General features: G+C 52.9%; 1 protein-coding gene across 3 annotated transcripts in view; it reads right to left on the reverse strand.

Annotated features, from left to right (window-relative positions):
* LOC139240867 (natural resistance-associated macrophage protein 2-like) overlaps positions 1 to 17,026 on the reverse strand; it is a 413,050-nt gene that overhangs the window by 263,427 nt on the left and 132,597 nt on the right. For all 3 annotated transcript variants that reach the window (XM_070869364.1, XM_070869363.1, XM_070869366.1), the window contains exons 15-16: positions 15,679 to 15,832; positions 12,506 to 12,559 (exon numbers count right to left, since the gene is read on the reverse strand). In XM_070869364.1, the coding sequence (XP_070725465.1) occupies positions 12,506 to 12,559; positions 15,679 to 15,832 (208 nt within the window). The remainder of the gene's footprint in view (positions 1 to 12,505; positions 12,560 to 15,678; positions 15,833 to 17,026) is intronic.

The raw sequence follows: 17,026 nt of genomic DNA on the forward strand, positions 1-17,026 counted from the left end.
ATGGGACGGGGGTCTATGTCTGTGATTCCCCCCCACACACACTGATGGGACGGGGGTCTGTGTCAGTGATTCCCCCCCACACACACACACACAGTGATGGGACGGGGGTCTATGTCTGTGATCCCCCCACACACACAGTGATGGGACGGGGGTCTGTGTCTGATTACCCCCTCACACACACAGTGATGGGACGGGGGTCTGTGTCTGTGATTCTCTCAAAGACACAGTGATGGGACGGGGGTCTGTGTCTGTGATTCCCCCACACACACACACAGTGATGGGACGGGGGTCTGTGTCTGTGATTCCCCCCCACACATACACAGTGATGGGACGGGGGTCTGTGTCTGTGATTCTCTCAAAGACACAGTGATGGGACGGGGGTCTGTGTCTGTGATCCCCGTCACAAACAGTGATGGGACGGGGGTCTGTGTCTGTGATTCCCCCCACACACACACAGTGATGGGACGGGGGTCTGTGTCTGTGATCCCCGTCACAAACAGTGATGGGACGGGGGTCTGTGTCTGTGATCCCCGTCACACACAGTGATGGGACGGGGGTCTGTGTCTGTGATTCCCCCCGACACAGACACACACACACACAGTGATGGGACGGGGGTCTGTGTCTGTGATTCCCCCCACACACACACAGTGATGGGACGGGGGTGTGTGTCTGAGATTCCCCCACACACACACACACAGTGATGGGACGGGGGTCTGTGTCTGTGATTCCGCCCCACACACACACACAGTGATGGGACGGGGGTCTGTGTCTGTGACTCCTCCCCACACATACACAGTGATGGGACGGGGGTCTGTGTCTGTGATTCTCTCAAAGACACAGTGATGGGACGGGGGTCTGTGTCTGTGATTCCCCCCCCACACACACGCACAGTGATGGGATGGGGCTCTGTGTCTGTGATTTTCCCCACACACAGTGATGGGACGGGGGTCTGTGTCTGTCATTCCTCCCCACACACACTGATGGGACAGGGGTCTGTGTCAGTGATTCCCCCCCACACACAGTGATGGGACGGGGGTCTGTGTCTGATTACCCCCTCACACACGCAGTGATGGGACGGGGGTCTGTGTCTGTGAATCCCCCGCACACACAGTGATGGGACGGGGGTCTGTGTCTGTGATTCCCCCCCCACACACACACAGTGATGGGACGGGGGTTTGTGTCTGTGATTCCTCCCCACACACACCCAGTGATGGGACGGGGGTCTGTGTCTGTGATTCCCCCACACACACACACAGTGATGGGACGGGGGTCTGTGTCTGTGATTCCCCCCACACACACACACAGTGATGGGACGGGGGTCTGCGTCTGTGATTCCTCCCCACACACACCCAGTGATGGGATGGGGGTCTGTGTCTGTGATTCCCCCCACACCCAGTGATGGGACGGGGGTCTGTGTCTGTGATTCCCGCACACGCACACAGTGATGGGACGGGGGTCTGTGTCTGTGATTAACCCGCATACACACACCCAGTGATGGGACGGGGGTCTGTGTCTGTGATTCCCCCCCCCACACACACACAGTGATGGGACGGGGGTCTGTGTCTGTGATTCCCCCCCCCCACACACACACAGTGATGGGACGGGGGTCTGTGTCTGTGATTCCCCCCCCCACACACACACAGTGATGGGACGGGGGTCTGTGTCTGTGATTCCTCCCCACACACACACAGTGATGGGACGGGGGTCTGTGTCTGTGATTCCCCTCCACACACACACACAGTGATGGGACGGGGTTCTGTGTCTGTGATTCCCCCCACACCCAGTGATGGGATGGGGGTCTGTGTCTGTGATTCCCCCCACACACAGTGATGGGACGGGGGTCTGTGTCTGTGATTCCCCCCACACACACACCCAGTGATGGGACGGGGGTCTGTGTCTGTGATTCCCCTCCACACACACACCCAGTGATGGGACGGGGGTCTGTGTCAGTGATTCCCCCCCACACACACACAGTGATGGGACGGGGGTCTGTGTCTGTGATTCCCCCACACGCACACAGTGATGGGACGGGGGTCGATGTCTGTGATTCCCCCCACACACACCCAGTGATGGGACGGGGGTCTGTGTCTGTGATTCCCCCCCTCCACACAAACACAGTGATGGGACGGGGGTCTGTGTCTGTGATTCCCCCCCACACACACGCACACAGTGATGGGACGGGGGTCTGTGTCTGTGATTCCCCCCACACCCAGACGGGGGTCTGTGTCTGTGATTCCCCCCACACCCAGTGATGGGACGGGGGTCTGTGTCTGTGATTCCCCCCCCTACACACACACAGTGATGGGACGGGGGTCTGTGTCTGTGATTCCCCCCCCCACACACACACAGTGATGGGACGGGGGTCTGTGTCTGTGATTCCCCCCACACACACACACACAGTGATGGGACGGGGGTCTGTGTCTGTGATTCCCCCCCCCACACACACACAGTGATGGGACGGGGGTCTGTGTCTGTGATTCCCCCCACACACACACACACAGTGATGGGACGGGGGTCTGTGTCTGTGAATCCCCCCTCCACACACACAGTGATGGGACGGGGGTCTGTGTCTGTGATTCCCCCCACACACACAGTGATGGGACGGGGGTCTGTGTCTGTGATTCCCACCCCACCCACACACACACAGTGATGGGACGGGGGTCTGTGTCTGTGATTCCCCCCCACACACACAGTGATGGGACGGGGGTCTGTGTCTGTGATTCCCCCCACACACACAGTGATGGGACGGGGGTCTGTGTCTGTGATTCCCCACACACACACACACACAGTGATGGGACGGGGGTCTGTGTCTGTGATTCCCCCACACACATACAGTGATGGGAAGGGGGTCTGTGTCTGAGATTTCCCCCCACACACACGCACAGTGATGGGATGGGGCTCTGTGTCTGTGATTTTCCCCACACACAGTGATGGGACGGGGGTCTGTGTCTGTGATTCCCCCCCACACACACGCACAGTGATGGGATGGGGCTCTGTGTCTGTGATTTTCCCCACACACAGTGATGGGACGGGGGTCTGTGTCTGTGATTCCCCCCCACACACAGTGATGGGACGGGGGTCTGTGTCTGATTACCACCTCACACACGCATTGATGGGACGGGGGTCTGTGTCTGTGAATCCCCCCACACACACACCCAGTGATGGGACGGGGGTCTGTGTCTGTGATTCCCCCCACACACACACCCAGTGATGGGACGGGGGTCTGTGTCTGTGATTCCCCCCACACACACACCCAGTGATGGGACGGGGGTCTGTGTCTGTGATTCCCCCCCACACACACACACAGTGATGGGACGGGGGTCTGTGTCTGTGATTCCTCCCCACACACACCCAGTGATGGGATGGGGGTCTGTGTCTGTGATTCCCCCCCACACACACACCCAGTGATGGGACGGGGTCTGTGTCTGTGATTCCCCCACACACACACCCAGTGATGGGACGGGGGTCTGTGTCTGTGATTCCCGCACACGCACACAGTGATGGGACGGGGGTCTGTGTCTGTGATTAACCCGCATACACAGTGATGGGACGGGGGTCTGTGTCTGTGATTCCCCCCCCCACACACACACAGTGATGGGACGGGGGTCTGTGTCTGTGATTCCCCCCCCCACACACACACAGTGATGGGACGGGGGTCTGTGTCTGTGATTCCCCCCACACACACACAGTGATGGGACGGGGGTCTGTGTCTGTGATTCCCCCCACACACACACACAGTGATGGGACGGGGGTCTGTGTCTGTGATTCCCCCCACACACACACACACAGTGATGGGACGGGGGTCTGTGTCTGTGATTCCCCCCACACACACACCCAGTGATGGGACGGGGGTCTGTGTCAGTGATTCCCCCCACACACACACAGTGATGGGACGGGGGTCTGTGTCTGTGATTCCCCCCCACACACACGCACACAGTGATGGGACGGGGGTCTGTGTCTGTGATTCCCCCCCCCACACACACACAGTGATGGGACGGGGGTCTGTGTCTGTGATTCCCCCCACACCCAGTGATGGGACGGGGGTCTGTGTCTGTGATTCCCCCCACACCCAGTGATGGGACGGGGGTCTGTGTCTGTGATTCCCCCACACGCACACACACAGTGATGGGACGGGGGTCTGTGTCTGTGATTCCCCCCCCCACACACACACAGTGATGGGACGGGGGTCTGTGTCTGTGATTCCCCCCCCTACACACACACAGTGATGGGACGGGGGTCTGTGTCTGTGATTCCCCCCCCACACACACACAGTGATGGGACGGGGGTCTGTGTCTGTGATTCCCCCCACACACACACACACAGTGATGGGACGGGGGTCTGTGTCTGTGATTCCCCCCACACACACAGTGATGGGACGGGGGTCTGTGTCTGTGATTCCCACCCCACCCACACACACACAGTGATGGGACGGGGGTCTGTGTCTGTGATTCCCACCCCACCCACACACACACAGTGATGGGACGGGGGTCTGTGTCTGTGATTCCCCTCCACACACACACACAGTGATGGGACGGGGGTCTGTGTCTGTGATTCCCCCCACACACACAGTGATGGGACGGGGGTCTGTGTCTGTGATTCCCCACACACACACACACACAGTGATGGGACGGGGGTCTGTGTCTGTGAATCCCCCCTCCACACACACAGTGATGGGACGGGGGTCTGTGTCTGTGATTCCCCCCACACACACAGTGATGGGACGGGGGTCTGTGTCTGTGATTCCCCCACCCACACACACACAGTGATGGGACGGGGGTCTGTGTCTGTGATTCCCCCACACACACACACAGTGATGGGACGGGGGTCTGTGTCTGTGATTCCCCCCCACACACACACAGTGATGGGACGGGGGTCTGTGTCTGTGATTCCCCCCTCCACACACACAGTGATGGGACGGGGGTCTGTGTCTGTGATTCCCCCCCACACACACACAGTGATGGGACGGGGGTCTGTGTCTGTGATTCCCCCCCACACACACACACAGTGATGGGACGGGGGTCTGTGTCTGTGATTCCCCCCACACCCACACACAGTGATGGGACGGGGGTCTGTGTCTGTGATTCCTCCCCACACACACACAGTGATGGGACGGGGGTCTGTGTCTGTGATTCCCCCCCACACACACACAGTGATGGGACGGGGGTCTGTGTCTGTGATTCCCCCCACACACACACACAGTGATGGGACGGGGGTCTGTGTCTGTGATTCCCCCCACACACACACACAGTGATGGGACGGGGGTCTGTGTCTGTGATTCCCCCCCCACACACACAGTGATGGGACGGGGGTCTGTGTCTGTGATTCCCCCCACACACACACAGTGATGGGACGGGGGTCTGTGTCTGTGATTCCCCCCCACACACACACAGTGATGGGACGGGGGTCTGTGTCTGTGATTCCCCCCACACACACACACACAGTGATGGGACGGGGGTCTGTGTCTGTGATTCCCCCCACACCCACACACAGTGATGGGACGGGGGTCTGTGTCTGTGATTCCCCCCACACACACAGTGATGGGACGGAGGTCTGTGTCTGTGATTCCCCCCCACACACACACACAGTGATGGGACGGGGGTCTGTGTCTGTGATTCCCCCCACACACACACAGTGATGGGACGGGGGTCTGTGTCTGTGATTCCCCCTCACACACAGTGATGGGACGGGGGTCTGTGTCTGTGATTCCCCCCACACACACACAGTGATGGGACGGGGGGTCTGTGTCTGTGATTCCCCCCACACACACACAGTGATGGGACGGGGGTCTGTGTCTGTGATTCCCCCCCCTACACACACACAGTGATGGGACGGGGGTCTGTGTCTGTGATTCCCCCACACACACACACAGTGATGGGACGGGGGTCTGTGTCTGTGATTCCCCCACACACACACACACACAGTGATGGGACGGGGGTCTGTGTCTGTGATTCCCCCCCCACCCACACACACACAGTGATGGGACGGGGGTCTGTGTTTGTGATTCCCCCCACAAACACACACAGTGATGGGACGGGGGTCTGTGTTTGTGATTCCCCCACACACACAGTGATGGGACGGGGTCTGTGTCTGTGATTCCCCCCCACACACAGTGATGGGACGGGGGTCTGTGTCTGTGATTCCCCCCCACACACAGTGATGGGACGGGGGTCTGTGTCTGTGATTCCCCCCCACACACACACACAGTGATGGGACGGGGGTCTGTGTCTGTGATTCCCCCCCCCCCACACACCACACACACAGTGATGGGACGGGGGTCTGTGTCTGTGATTCCCCCCACACACACACACAGTGATGGGACGGGGGTTTGTGTCTGTGATTCCTCCCCACACACACACACAGTGATGGGACGGGGGTCTGTGTCTGTGATTCCCCCCCACACACACACAGTGATGGGACGGGGGTCTGTTTCTGTGATTCCCCCCCACACACACACAGTGATGGGACAGGGGTCTGTGTCTGTGATTCCCCCCCACACACACAGTGATGGGACGGGGGTCTGTGTCTGTGATTCCCCACACACACAGTGATGGGACGGGGGTCTGTGTCTGTGATTCCCCCCCACATACAGTTATGTCACGGAGTTCTGTGTCTGTGATTCCCCCCCACACACACACAGTGATGGGACGGGAGTCTGTGTCTGTGATTCCACCACACACAGTGATGGGACGGGGGCCTGTGTCTGTGATACCCCCCACACACACACACAGTGATGGAACGTGAGTCTGTGTCTGTGATTCCCCCCACACAGTGATGGGACGAGGGTCTGTGTCTCTGATTCCCCCACACACACACAGTGATGGAACGGGGGTCTGTGTCTGTGATCCCCCCCACACACACACAGTGATGGGACGGAGGTCTGTGTCTGTGATTCCCCCACACACACACAGTGATGGGACGGAGGTCTGTGTTTGTGATTCCCGCGCACACACACACAGTGATGGGACGGGGGTCTGTGTCTGTGACTCCCCCACACACACAGAGATGGAACGGGGGTCTGTGTTTGTGATTCCCGCGCACACACACACACACACAGTGATGGGACGGGGGTCTGTGTCTGTGATTCCCCCACACACACACAGTGATGGGACGGAGGTCTGTGTCTGTGACTCCCCTCCACACACACACACAGTGATGGGACGGGGGTCTGTGTCTGTGATTCCCCTCCACACACACACACAGTGATGGGACGGGGGTCTGTGTCTGTGATTCCCCCCACACACAAATGCAGTTCTGGGACGGGGGTCTGTGTCTGTGATTCCCCCACACGCACACACACACAGTGATGGGACGGGTGTCTGTGTCTGTGATTCCCCCCACACACTCAGTGATGGGACGGGGGTCTGTGTATGTGATTCTCCCACACACACAGTGATGGGACGGGGGTCTGTGTCTGTGATTCCCCCCACACACACACACACAGTGATGGGACGGGTGTCTGTGTCTGTGATTCCCCCCACACACTCAGTGATGGGACGGGGGTCTGTGTATGTGATTCTCCCCACACACACAGTGATGGGACGGGGGTCTGTGTCTGTGATTCCCCCCCCCACACAGTGCTGGGACGGGGGTCTGAGTCTGTGATTCCCCCCCATACACACACACACAGTAATGGGACTGCGGTCTCTGTCCGTGATTCCCCCCAAACACACAGTGATGGGACGGGGGTCTGTGTCTGTGATTCCCCACACACACAGTGATGGGACGGGGGTCTGTGTCTGTGATTCCCCCACACACACACAGTGATGTGACGGGGGTCTGTGTCTGTGATTCCCCCACACACACAGTGATGGGACGGGGGTCTGTGTTTGTGATTCCCCCCACACACACACAGTGATGGGACGGGGGTCTGTGTCTGTGATTCCCCCCACACACACAGTGATGGGACGGGGGTCTGTGTCTGTGATTCCCCCCACACACACAGTGATGGGACCGGGGTCTGTGTTTGAGATTCCCCCCACACACACACAGTGATGGGACGGGGGTCTGTGTCTGTGATTCCCCCCACACACACAGTGATGGGACGGGGGTCTGTGTTTGAGATTCCCCCCACACACACACAGTGATGGGACGGGGGTCTGTGTCTGTGATTCCCCCCACACACACAGTGATGGGACAGGGTGTAATCACAGACACAGTCTGGGAGCTTTGAAGCGCTGCTTTCGGTCGTTGAGATTGGAGGAGAGAGAGCGCTCTCGGACCAATAGTTGTATTTTAATGGGACACAGTCACTCACTGTATTCAGGCTGCTGTCAAACCGTTTGCTGAGAATTTGACTTTCCTTCTTTTGATGGGCAGCGTTAAGGAGCGGGACGAGCTCTTCATCCCAGCAGGCCATGACTGGGCAGCCAGACGTGCACCGAGCTGTGAGCCTGCAGAGAGCGAGGGAGGAGGAGGACGACTGCTGCTGGCTGTGCGCACAGTTTCGGAGGGCCCCGGGGAGCTGCCATCAAAAGGCTGGCACTGGGACATTGTGCAGTTGCTTGATCAGCTGATTAGTACGTGGTGAGGATAGGCAGTATTAAGGCAGGCCGGGAGACGGGCTGCAGAGATAGGCAGTATTAACTCCCACGCACATTGGGAGCTACTTAATGGAGAGGGGCTGCTTCATAAACACAACAACAGAGAAAGGCAAGCAAATCGATTTATTTTAAAAAATCAACGGTTTCATTACAGAATTCTGAAGTGATCGGATCAACATGGCTTCATGATCGAAAACAGTTCAACCACGTCACAAATGGACTCATTTCCTCTATAAACAGGTGATGTAGCTCCTGCTTTGTGCTCAGCACAATTTTTAAATCACTCAATCATTACATCACAAAAGATATGGTAAAACTGGGCTTCTGCAAGATTGCCAATTGCCAACAAGTTGCCGTTACTGTCTCCCTGCCCCCCTCCGACCCCGTGCAATCTTGACACGCATGCTGTTCAGAGCAGGCCACACGCGTGTCAGTGTTTTATTGCTCGAGAGCTTTGATCTACCTCTGAAAGACTGGTCATTGGGAATGGATGCGACGTGTTTGCAGTGCTCCCACCCTTCCCGTGTTCGTGAGCAGAGACAGTGAGCAGCTGGATCATGGAATGAAGTGAAATGACTGGTGGAGGTGAGGAATGAGAGGCCAGACACAGCTGGTTGGGACAAGGCTCCAGTACTGGAGCATGGATCAGAGTGAGGGAAACGAGAACCGAGAAAACCCTCCAGTCAGCAGCAGAAGTCGCAGAAAAGCAGGGGGACTGAACGTGAGCTGTTGTGAGGACATATCCCTTCGCCCCTTTTCCAAAGGTCGGGCAGAGTGACTGATGGGCATTTGAGGATCTGATTCAGCACTCAAACCTAGCCACGCGCTTCAAATTGCAAATGGTCAACCGTTGGCACGAATCCTGACTTTCAGCACTTGGGCGCTCTCCGCCCGCCCGGGCATGCTCTCTCCTCCCCCCAGGCACTCTCTCCTCCTTCTCTCTGCCCCCCCCCACCCCCCATCCCCCGGGCACGCACGCACGCTCGCTCTCTCTCTCTCACTCCCTCCCTCCCCCCCCCTCCAAAAAAAAATCATATTCAGCATCTCAGTTCACAATGGCACAAACCTCTGGCAGGTTTTAAATACTTTAAGGCTTTCACACAAACTTAAGCAACTTTTAAAACGGTATCCCCATCACCGTTATTCCAATAAAGGAAAATTCACATGTTTCAGGCTTGATATATGACTAGGATCAGAGGTACAGCAGCAGCTGGAACACATCCAGAGCAAGTCACCGACAACTTCCCAAATACTTCTCGGCACTTCACACCTGCCCTTGCTGACAGACAGATTTTCCTTGCATAAACAACTCCCTCATCAAAAACGTGTGCAGTTACCATCGGAGAGACCCGAGGTATCAAAAGAGCACTCATACAGAATGTTCCACCTCAGAACATACACACACTATCTACAGAGGCACAGCTTTCTTGTTCATTTGCTGATTATTAAAGTGAGGGATATTAGTGCTGGGGAATGGACCACTTTCCATTTCAGGCAATGAGCATCAAACACTCCCAGGGCAGGTACAGTACGGGTTAGATACAGAGTAAAGCTCCTTCTACACTGTCCCATCAAACACTCCCAGGGCAGGTACAGCACGGGGTGAGATACAGAGTAAAGCTCTCTCTACACTGTCCCATCAAACACTCCCAGAGCAGGTACAGCACAGGGTTAGATACAGAGTAAAGCTCCCTCTACACTATCCCATCAAACACTCCCAGGGCAGGTACAGCACGGGGTGAGATACAGAGTAAAGCTCTCTCTACACTGTCCCATCAAACACTCCCAGAGCAGGTACAGCACAGGGTTAGATACAGAGTAAAGCTCCCTCTGCACTGCCCCATCAAACACTCCCAGGGCAGGTACAGCACGGGGTTAGATACAGAGTAAAGCTCCCTCTGCACTGCCCCATCAAACACTCCCAGGACAGGTACAGCACGGGGTTAGATACAGAGTAAAGCTCCCTCTGCACTGCCCCATCAAACACTCCCAGGGCAGGTACAGAGTAAAGAATTGCCTGCTCGGATACAACAGTGCAACTCAGTCCTAATCTTAGAACAGCAGCAGTATGCCATCCTGAGAGAAATTGGACTTACTGGTTTTCTTCTCTGGCGTTCTCACCGTCTCAGATATCATGATCAACACACTGGACATTTATTGCCGATTGATCCCCAGTGCCTGATGCCTCTTGTACTGAGATCGCCCCTCACAGCGAGGGACACCGATAGCTATTGGGAGGTGGAGCTAGCCCACATTTGCATGTGCAACTGGTCTATTCCTTACAGTGAGATTAAACCACTTGAAGACAGGACTCGGAGTTATTTCGAGAGGCAGGAAAAGGAATCTCTTATGGGAAACTCGACTGTTAACATACTGGGGTCTCAGATGGATCTCAGATACTGATAATTAAAAATACACGGTCATTACTTCAAACATCGCCCACGTGAGAGTTTTAAAACCAGAAGCAATTGCCAGACACACCTGCACTATCCAATACACCAGGGGTAACTGCACCACGTAGGGGAGAAGGAGATGCTGTCATTTTGACCTACTTCACTGTAAGCAAGTCAATGTTAAAAGCAAGATAAACAAGCTCAGATGAAACGTTTGGTTTAGATCTCGACTTCACTCGAGTTTTATTTTTCTCATTTTCTTTTGAAATCGGTGACTCAGTGTCAGAGCCACGCTCTGAGGATTGAACCTTGGCAAATTAAATCACAATGCTCACTATCTGAAAACAATCCCACTAGGTGCCAGGGCACCACCTCTGCTCGAGACAGTGAACCTGCACCCAGCGTGACAGTGCGGGTACGAGCAGGGTTAAAATACAGAGGGTAGACAGCACCATCATTGGGTCAAAGGAAATGCAAACCAAGTGGCTCACTGGAAGATCATGGTACAAGTAGAGGGTGCTTGTGGTCCACTCAGCTTCTCTCGCAAAGGACAGACACTTGCTGGGGTAGCACTCTTCAGGTGCCAGGCACCCTCTGCCACTTTTAGGAGCCATCTCCCAGGTGCCAGCCTAGACAGGTCATTTAACCTTGGTGGCCATCACAGCTGCGCCCGAACCCGTCCTCAACCAACACCCACACATGGGCACTGAATTGTGATGGCAAGAGCAGGAATCTGGGATTATTTTCTCCCTTCTCACCTGTGGATGTGGAAAGCCTGGACCACCAGCTCAGTTAATGCAATGCAGACTGGGGTTTAATCCTGGGCCCTTCCTGGTCTGTGTGGCTCAGTACCACACGAGGTGGCACGTTAAAATGCTTCAAAATTGTGTCAATCCTGAATTAGGATGCTTCAAAGCTAAAATCACTGGCCTTTATCATGCCCCTTCCCCTCTCACTGGCAGCGGGTTGAGGAGGCCGAACCTATGCTATCAGCCAGTGGAACATAACGTACGTGGTTCTGTCAGTACAATGGTCTGAAGACAGACATGTCCCAAGTATTATGCCAACGAATGCTCGGCTACAGCGGTCCACACATTGAGTTGTTTTTTTTAATAAAATTGTTTTCAATTAAAAACATTACAAATCGTTTACAGCAGAATTTTTACATCATGATCATGGTTGCACACACCCTATAAAGTACACCCTCGGGATTCACAATATTCGAGAGCATCAGACTCTTGGGGTCGGGAATGTTTTGTCAGTCCATCACCCACTGATACATCTGCACAATTGTCTAAGATCTAAAAAGTTAAACCAGGCTTCTAATTAATAATTGTGATTCTAAAACCCTACAATGGTCGTCTCACATACAGTAAATATTTTACTGAATGCCCTCTGGAGAAAGCCTGGATTAGAATAGCTTTCATGTCGTTCTGATGGAACAGTGCTCAGAGTGCAACCTAATAAAGCTGGACCCCAGCGTGCTGACACAGGGCTGTCTAAAGCAGCTTTCTCTGGTTAACTCTCAGACTCGCCTCGTTCTTCTATAAGCACAGCACTGTTGCTGCTTACCGTGCGTCCGCAGTTCAGAAAGGAGATTCCCAGTGAGACCGCACAGTACCAGGCCTGGAGGGACAAAAAAACAAAGGTCACTTCGCAAAGTAAATCACGCCAAAGATTCCCCCTCCCCGCTGAGTCAAAGGAGCGGGCCCAATTGGTTACTGAGCCCTTTCCTCTCTGTACATCAATCACCCATTCGGGGGAGTCATGTCCTGTGTGTGCTCGGTGGACTGCAATTGTAAAAGTGTTTATGAAGAACAGGTTTACAATCTCTCAGCCCCGAGCAGAGAGTAAATCTGCCCAGAGTGCGCTGACATTTCAAGCGACAAATTTCTCTGGTTAATTCTTCTTGAAGCACTGCACTGCTCCTGCAGTGTGTCGACAGTCCAGAAACCAGTCTGCAGAGCTTTTCTTGGATGCTGTACTGTTCTGTAGAACCTCACCACCCTCATTTCTCTCCGGAAGGGTTGCCTCTTTCTCAGGTACATGTGCTGGCTGAGCTGACACAGTTTTTTAATCTGTGGGCCAACACAGCAAGTGCTGGCAGATAAGGGCATCAGAGCCAAAGCTGATGTCCATACAGGCACACGCACTTCTAACAAGAGTCACTGGACAGCTATCAGCAGCAGGAACCCAGGCTGATTTTCGACCTGTCTGGCCCAGGGATGCTGAGCCAATCTGTTAGCTCCTGCAACACCATCTCAGGCAAGAAACTGAGGGATTCATAGAATGATAGAACGATAACGCACAGGAGGCCATTCGGCCCATCATGCCTGTGCCGGCTCTTTGGTCGAGCTACCCGATTTGTCCCACTCCCCGCTCTTTCCCCATAGCCCTGTGATTTGTTTCCCTTCAAGTATTTATCCAATTCCCGGTTTGAAAGTTACTATTGAATCTGCTCCCACCCCCCTTTCAGGCAGCGCATTCCAGATCACAACCACTCTGCGCAATAAAATGTTCCCTCATGTCGCGTCTAGTTCTTTTTATCAACTACCTTCAATCTGTGTCTCCTTATTTACTCTATCAAAACCCGTCATGATTTTGAACACCTCTATCAAATATCCCCATAACCTTCGCTGCTCTAAGAACATAAGAAATAGGAGGAGTCGGCCATTCGGCCCCTCGAGCCTGCTCCGCCATTCAATAAGATCATGGCTGATCTGATCATGGAATCAGCTCCACTTCCCCGCCCGCTCCCCATAACCCTTTACTCCCTTATCGCTCAAAAATCTGTCTATCTCCACCTTAAATGTATTCAGTGACCACAGCTCTCTGGGGCAGAGAATTCCACAGATTTACAACCCTCAGAAGAAATTTCTCCTCATCTCAGTTTTAAATGGGTGGCCCCTTATTCTGAGACTATGACCCCTAGTTTTAGTTTCCCCTATGAGTGGAAATATCCTCTCTTCATCCACCTTATCAAACCCCCTCATTATCGTGTATCGATAAGATCACCTCACATTCTTCTGAACTCCAATGTATATAGGCCCAACCTATCTTCATAAGACAACCCCCTCATCTCCAGAATCAACCTAGCAAACCTTCTCTGAACTGCCTCCAATGCAAGTATATCCTTCCTTAAATACAGAGACCAAAACTGTACACAGTACTCCAGGTGTGGCCTCACCAATACCCTGTACAGTTGTAGCAGGTCTTCTCTGCTTTTGTACTCTATCACCCTTTCAATAAAGGCCATTTGCCTTCCTGATCACTTGCTGTACCTGCATACTAACTTTGTGTTTCATGCACAAGGACCCCCAGTGAAGCACTTTGCAATTTTTCTCCATTTAAATTATAATTTGCTTTTCTATTATTTCTGCCAAAGTGGATAACCTCACATTTTCCCACATTGTGCTCCATCTGCCAAATTTTTGCCCACTCACTTAGCCTGTCTATATCCCTTTGCATTTGTGTCCTGCTCACAATTTGCTTTCTCACCCATCTTTGTATCATCAGCAAACTTGGCTACATTACACTCGGTCCCTTCATCAAAATCATTAATATAGATTGTAAATAGTTGGGGACCCAGCACCGATCCCTGCGGCACCCCACTAGTTACTGTTTTGCCAAGCGGGAAATGACCCATTTAAGGAGAGGAAACCCCAGCTTCTCCGGTCTCTCCACATAACTGAAGTCCCACATCCCAGGAACCATCCCGCTAAACCTCCTCTGCACCCTCTCCAAGGCCTCAACATCCTCCCTAAAGTGCGGTGCCCAGAATTGGACACAATACTCCAAGGCCTAACCAGTGTTTTGTAAAGGTTTAGCATAACTTCATTGCTTGTCCTCTATTTAGAAAGCCAAGGATCCCATTTGCTTTTTTTTTTAAAAACAGCCTTCTCAACCTGTGCTACCACCTTCAAAGGTTTGTGTACATCATCATCATAGGCAGTCCCTCGGAATCGAGCAAGACTTGCTTCCACTTTTAACATGAGTCCTTAGGTGACTGAACAGTCCAATACAAGAGCCACAGTCCCCGTCACAGGTGGGACAGATGGTCATTGAGGGAAGGGGAGGGTGGGACAGGTTTGCCACACGCTCCTTCCGCTGCCTGCGTTTGATTTCTGCATGCTCTCGGCGATGAGACTCAAAGTGCTCAGCGCCCTCCCGGATGCACTTCCTCCACTTAGGGCGGTCTTTGGCCAGGGACTCCCAGGTGTCCGTGAGGATGTCGCACTTTATCAGGGAGGCTTTGAGGGTGTCCTTGTAACATTTCCTCTGCCCACCTCGGGCTTGTTTGCTGTGATGGAGTTCCGAATAGAGCACTTACTTTGGGAGTCTCGTGTCTGGCATGCGAACACCCCCAGATTGCTCTGTTCCTGTACCCCTGTTAAAATTCTACTAATTAGTTTAAAGTGCCTCTCATCATTCTTCCTACCAAAATGTATCACTTCACAATTCTCTGCATTAAATTTTAGCCACTATGTGTCTGTCAATTTCACAAGTCTGTCTATGTCCCCCTGAAGTCTGTTTCTATCCTCCTCACTGTTTACTACATTTCTAAGTTTCGTGTCATCTGCAAACTTTGAAATGATGCCCTGTATACCCAATTAATCCTGAACTTCCCAGCATCAGTACCACACCAAGCAGTGCAGGAACGTAGTGAGCCAGTATGGAAGCTGTTTTTAATGACTCATAACTAAATAGCAGGACAAAGATGAAGAAGAATCTGTGCCAGGACTTACCAGGTAAATGACAAAAGTCAAGTATGCCAGTGAAATGATGGCTGCAACCAGGTAAAGTGCCACATGTCCCAGGCTCGAAACATAAACTATCACAAAGTACATGTTAATGGCACAGACGATGAAAACAACTATTACGCCAGCAATCTTCCATGCCCTGGGGGAAAAAAAAACACAAATGCTAATTATGCTCAAGACATCATAACCGACAGCAGTCTCAGGGCCAATTTTACATCGAATTACATCGAAGTTACAACATGGAAGCAGGCCATGGTGTTTATCCTCCACATGAGCAGTCATTCTAATCCCATGTACCCACCCTGTCCCCATCTCCCTTTAGTCCCCTTTACTTGAACCACCGATCAAACCCATTTGTAAATGTTAACATGGTCTCAGTTTCAATCACTAGCTCCAGGAGTGAATTCCACAGTCTCACATCCCCCTGGGTGAAAGAAGCATCTCCTACTCTCTGTCCGAAATCTCTTACAATGAACCCGGTATCTGTGTCCCCTTGTTCTCAACCCCACAGCTACTGGAAACAATTTCTTTCTATCCACCCTGTTCCATCCCTTCATAATTTTAAAAACTTATATTACATCACCCCATAATCTAAAAAAAGACCTCATTTTTCCAAGTCTTTCTGCGTCTCTATTTCTTCACACCAGGCAGCATCCTAGTGAATCGGAGCTGCACCCTCTCTATTGCCTCACCATCCTTCCCAGAGCGTGGAGCTCAGAACCACACACTGTGCTCCAACTGTGCTTTTAGTAAACTTTTATTTTGATTCACCTTTACATCTCCATTTTTGTATTGTATACCTCATGCCACAAAACTCAGTATCCATGAGCTTTTTTATTGTCGTATCTATTTTAATGTTGCTTTTAAGGTTTTATGAATCTTTATTGCAAGAGGACTAAATATAAAGTCCCTCATGCCTAGTAACATAGGAACAGGAGTAGGCCACCTGGCCCCTCCACCATTTAATAAGATCATGGGCTGATCTGATCCTGGACTCAGCTCCACTTCCCCGCCCGCTCCCCATAACCTTTTACTCCCTTATCGCTCAAAAATCTGTCTATCTCCATCTTAAATATATTCAATGACCCAGCCTCCACAGCTCTCTGGGGCAGAGAATTCCACAGATTTGCAACCCTCAGAAAAGAAATTCCTCCTCATCTCAGTTTTAAATGGGCAGCCCCTTATTCTGAGACTATGTCCCCTAGTTTTAGTTTCCCCTGTAAGTGGAAATATCCTCTCTGCATCCACCTTGTCGAGCCCCCTCATTATCTTATATGTTTCAATAAGATCACCTTTCATTTTTCTGGACTCCAATGTGTATAGGCCCAACCTA

The sequence above is a fragment of the Pristiophorus japonicus genome, chromosome X, assembly GCF_044704955.1.
Source record: "Pristiophorus japonicus isolate sPriJap1 chromosome X, sPriJap1.hap1, whole genome shotgun sequence".
NCBI lineage: Eukaryota > Metazoa > Chordata > Chondrichthyes > Pristiophoridae > Pristiophorus > Pristiophorus japonicus.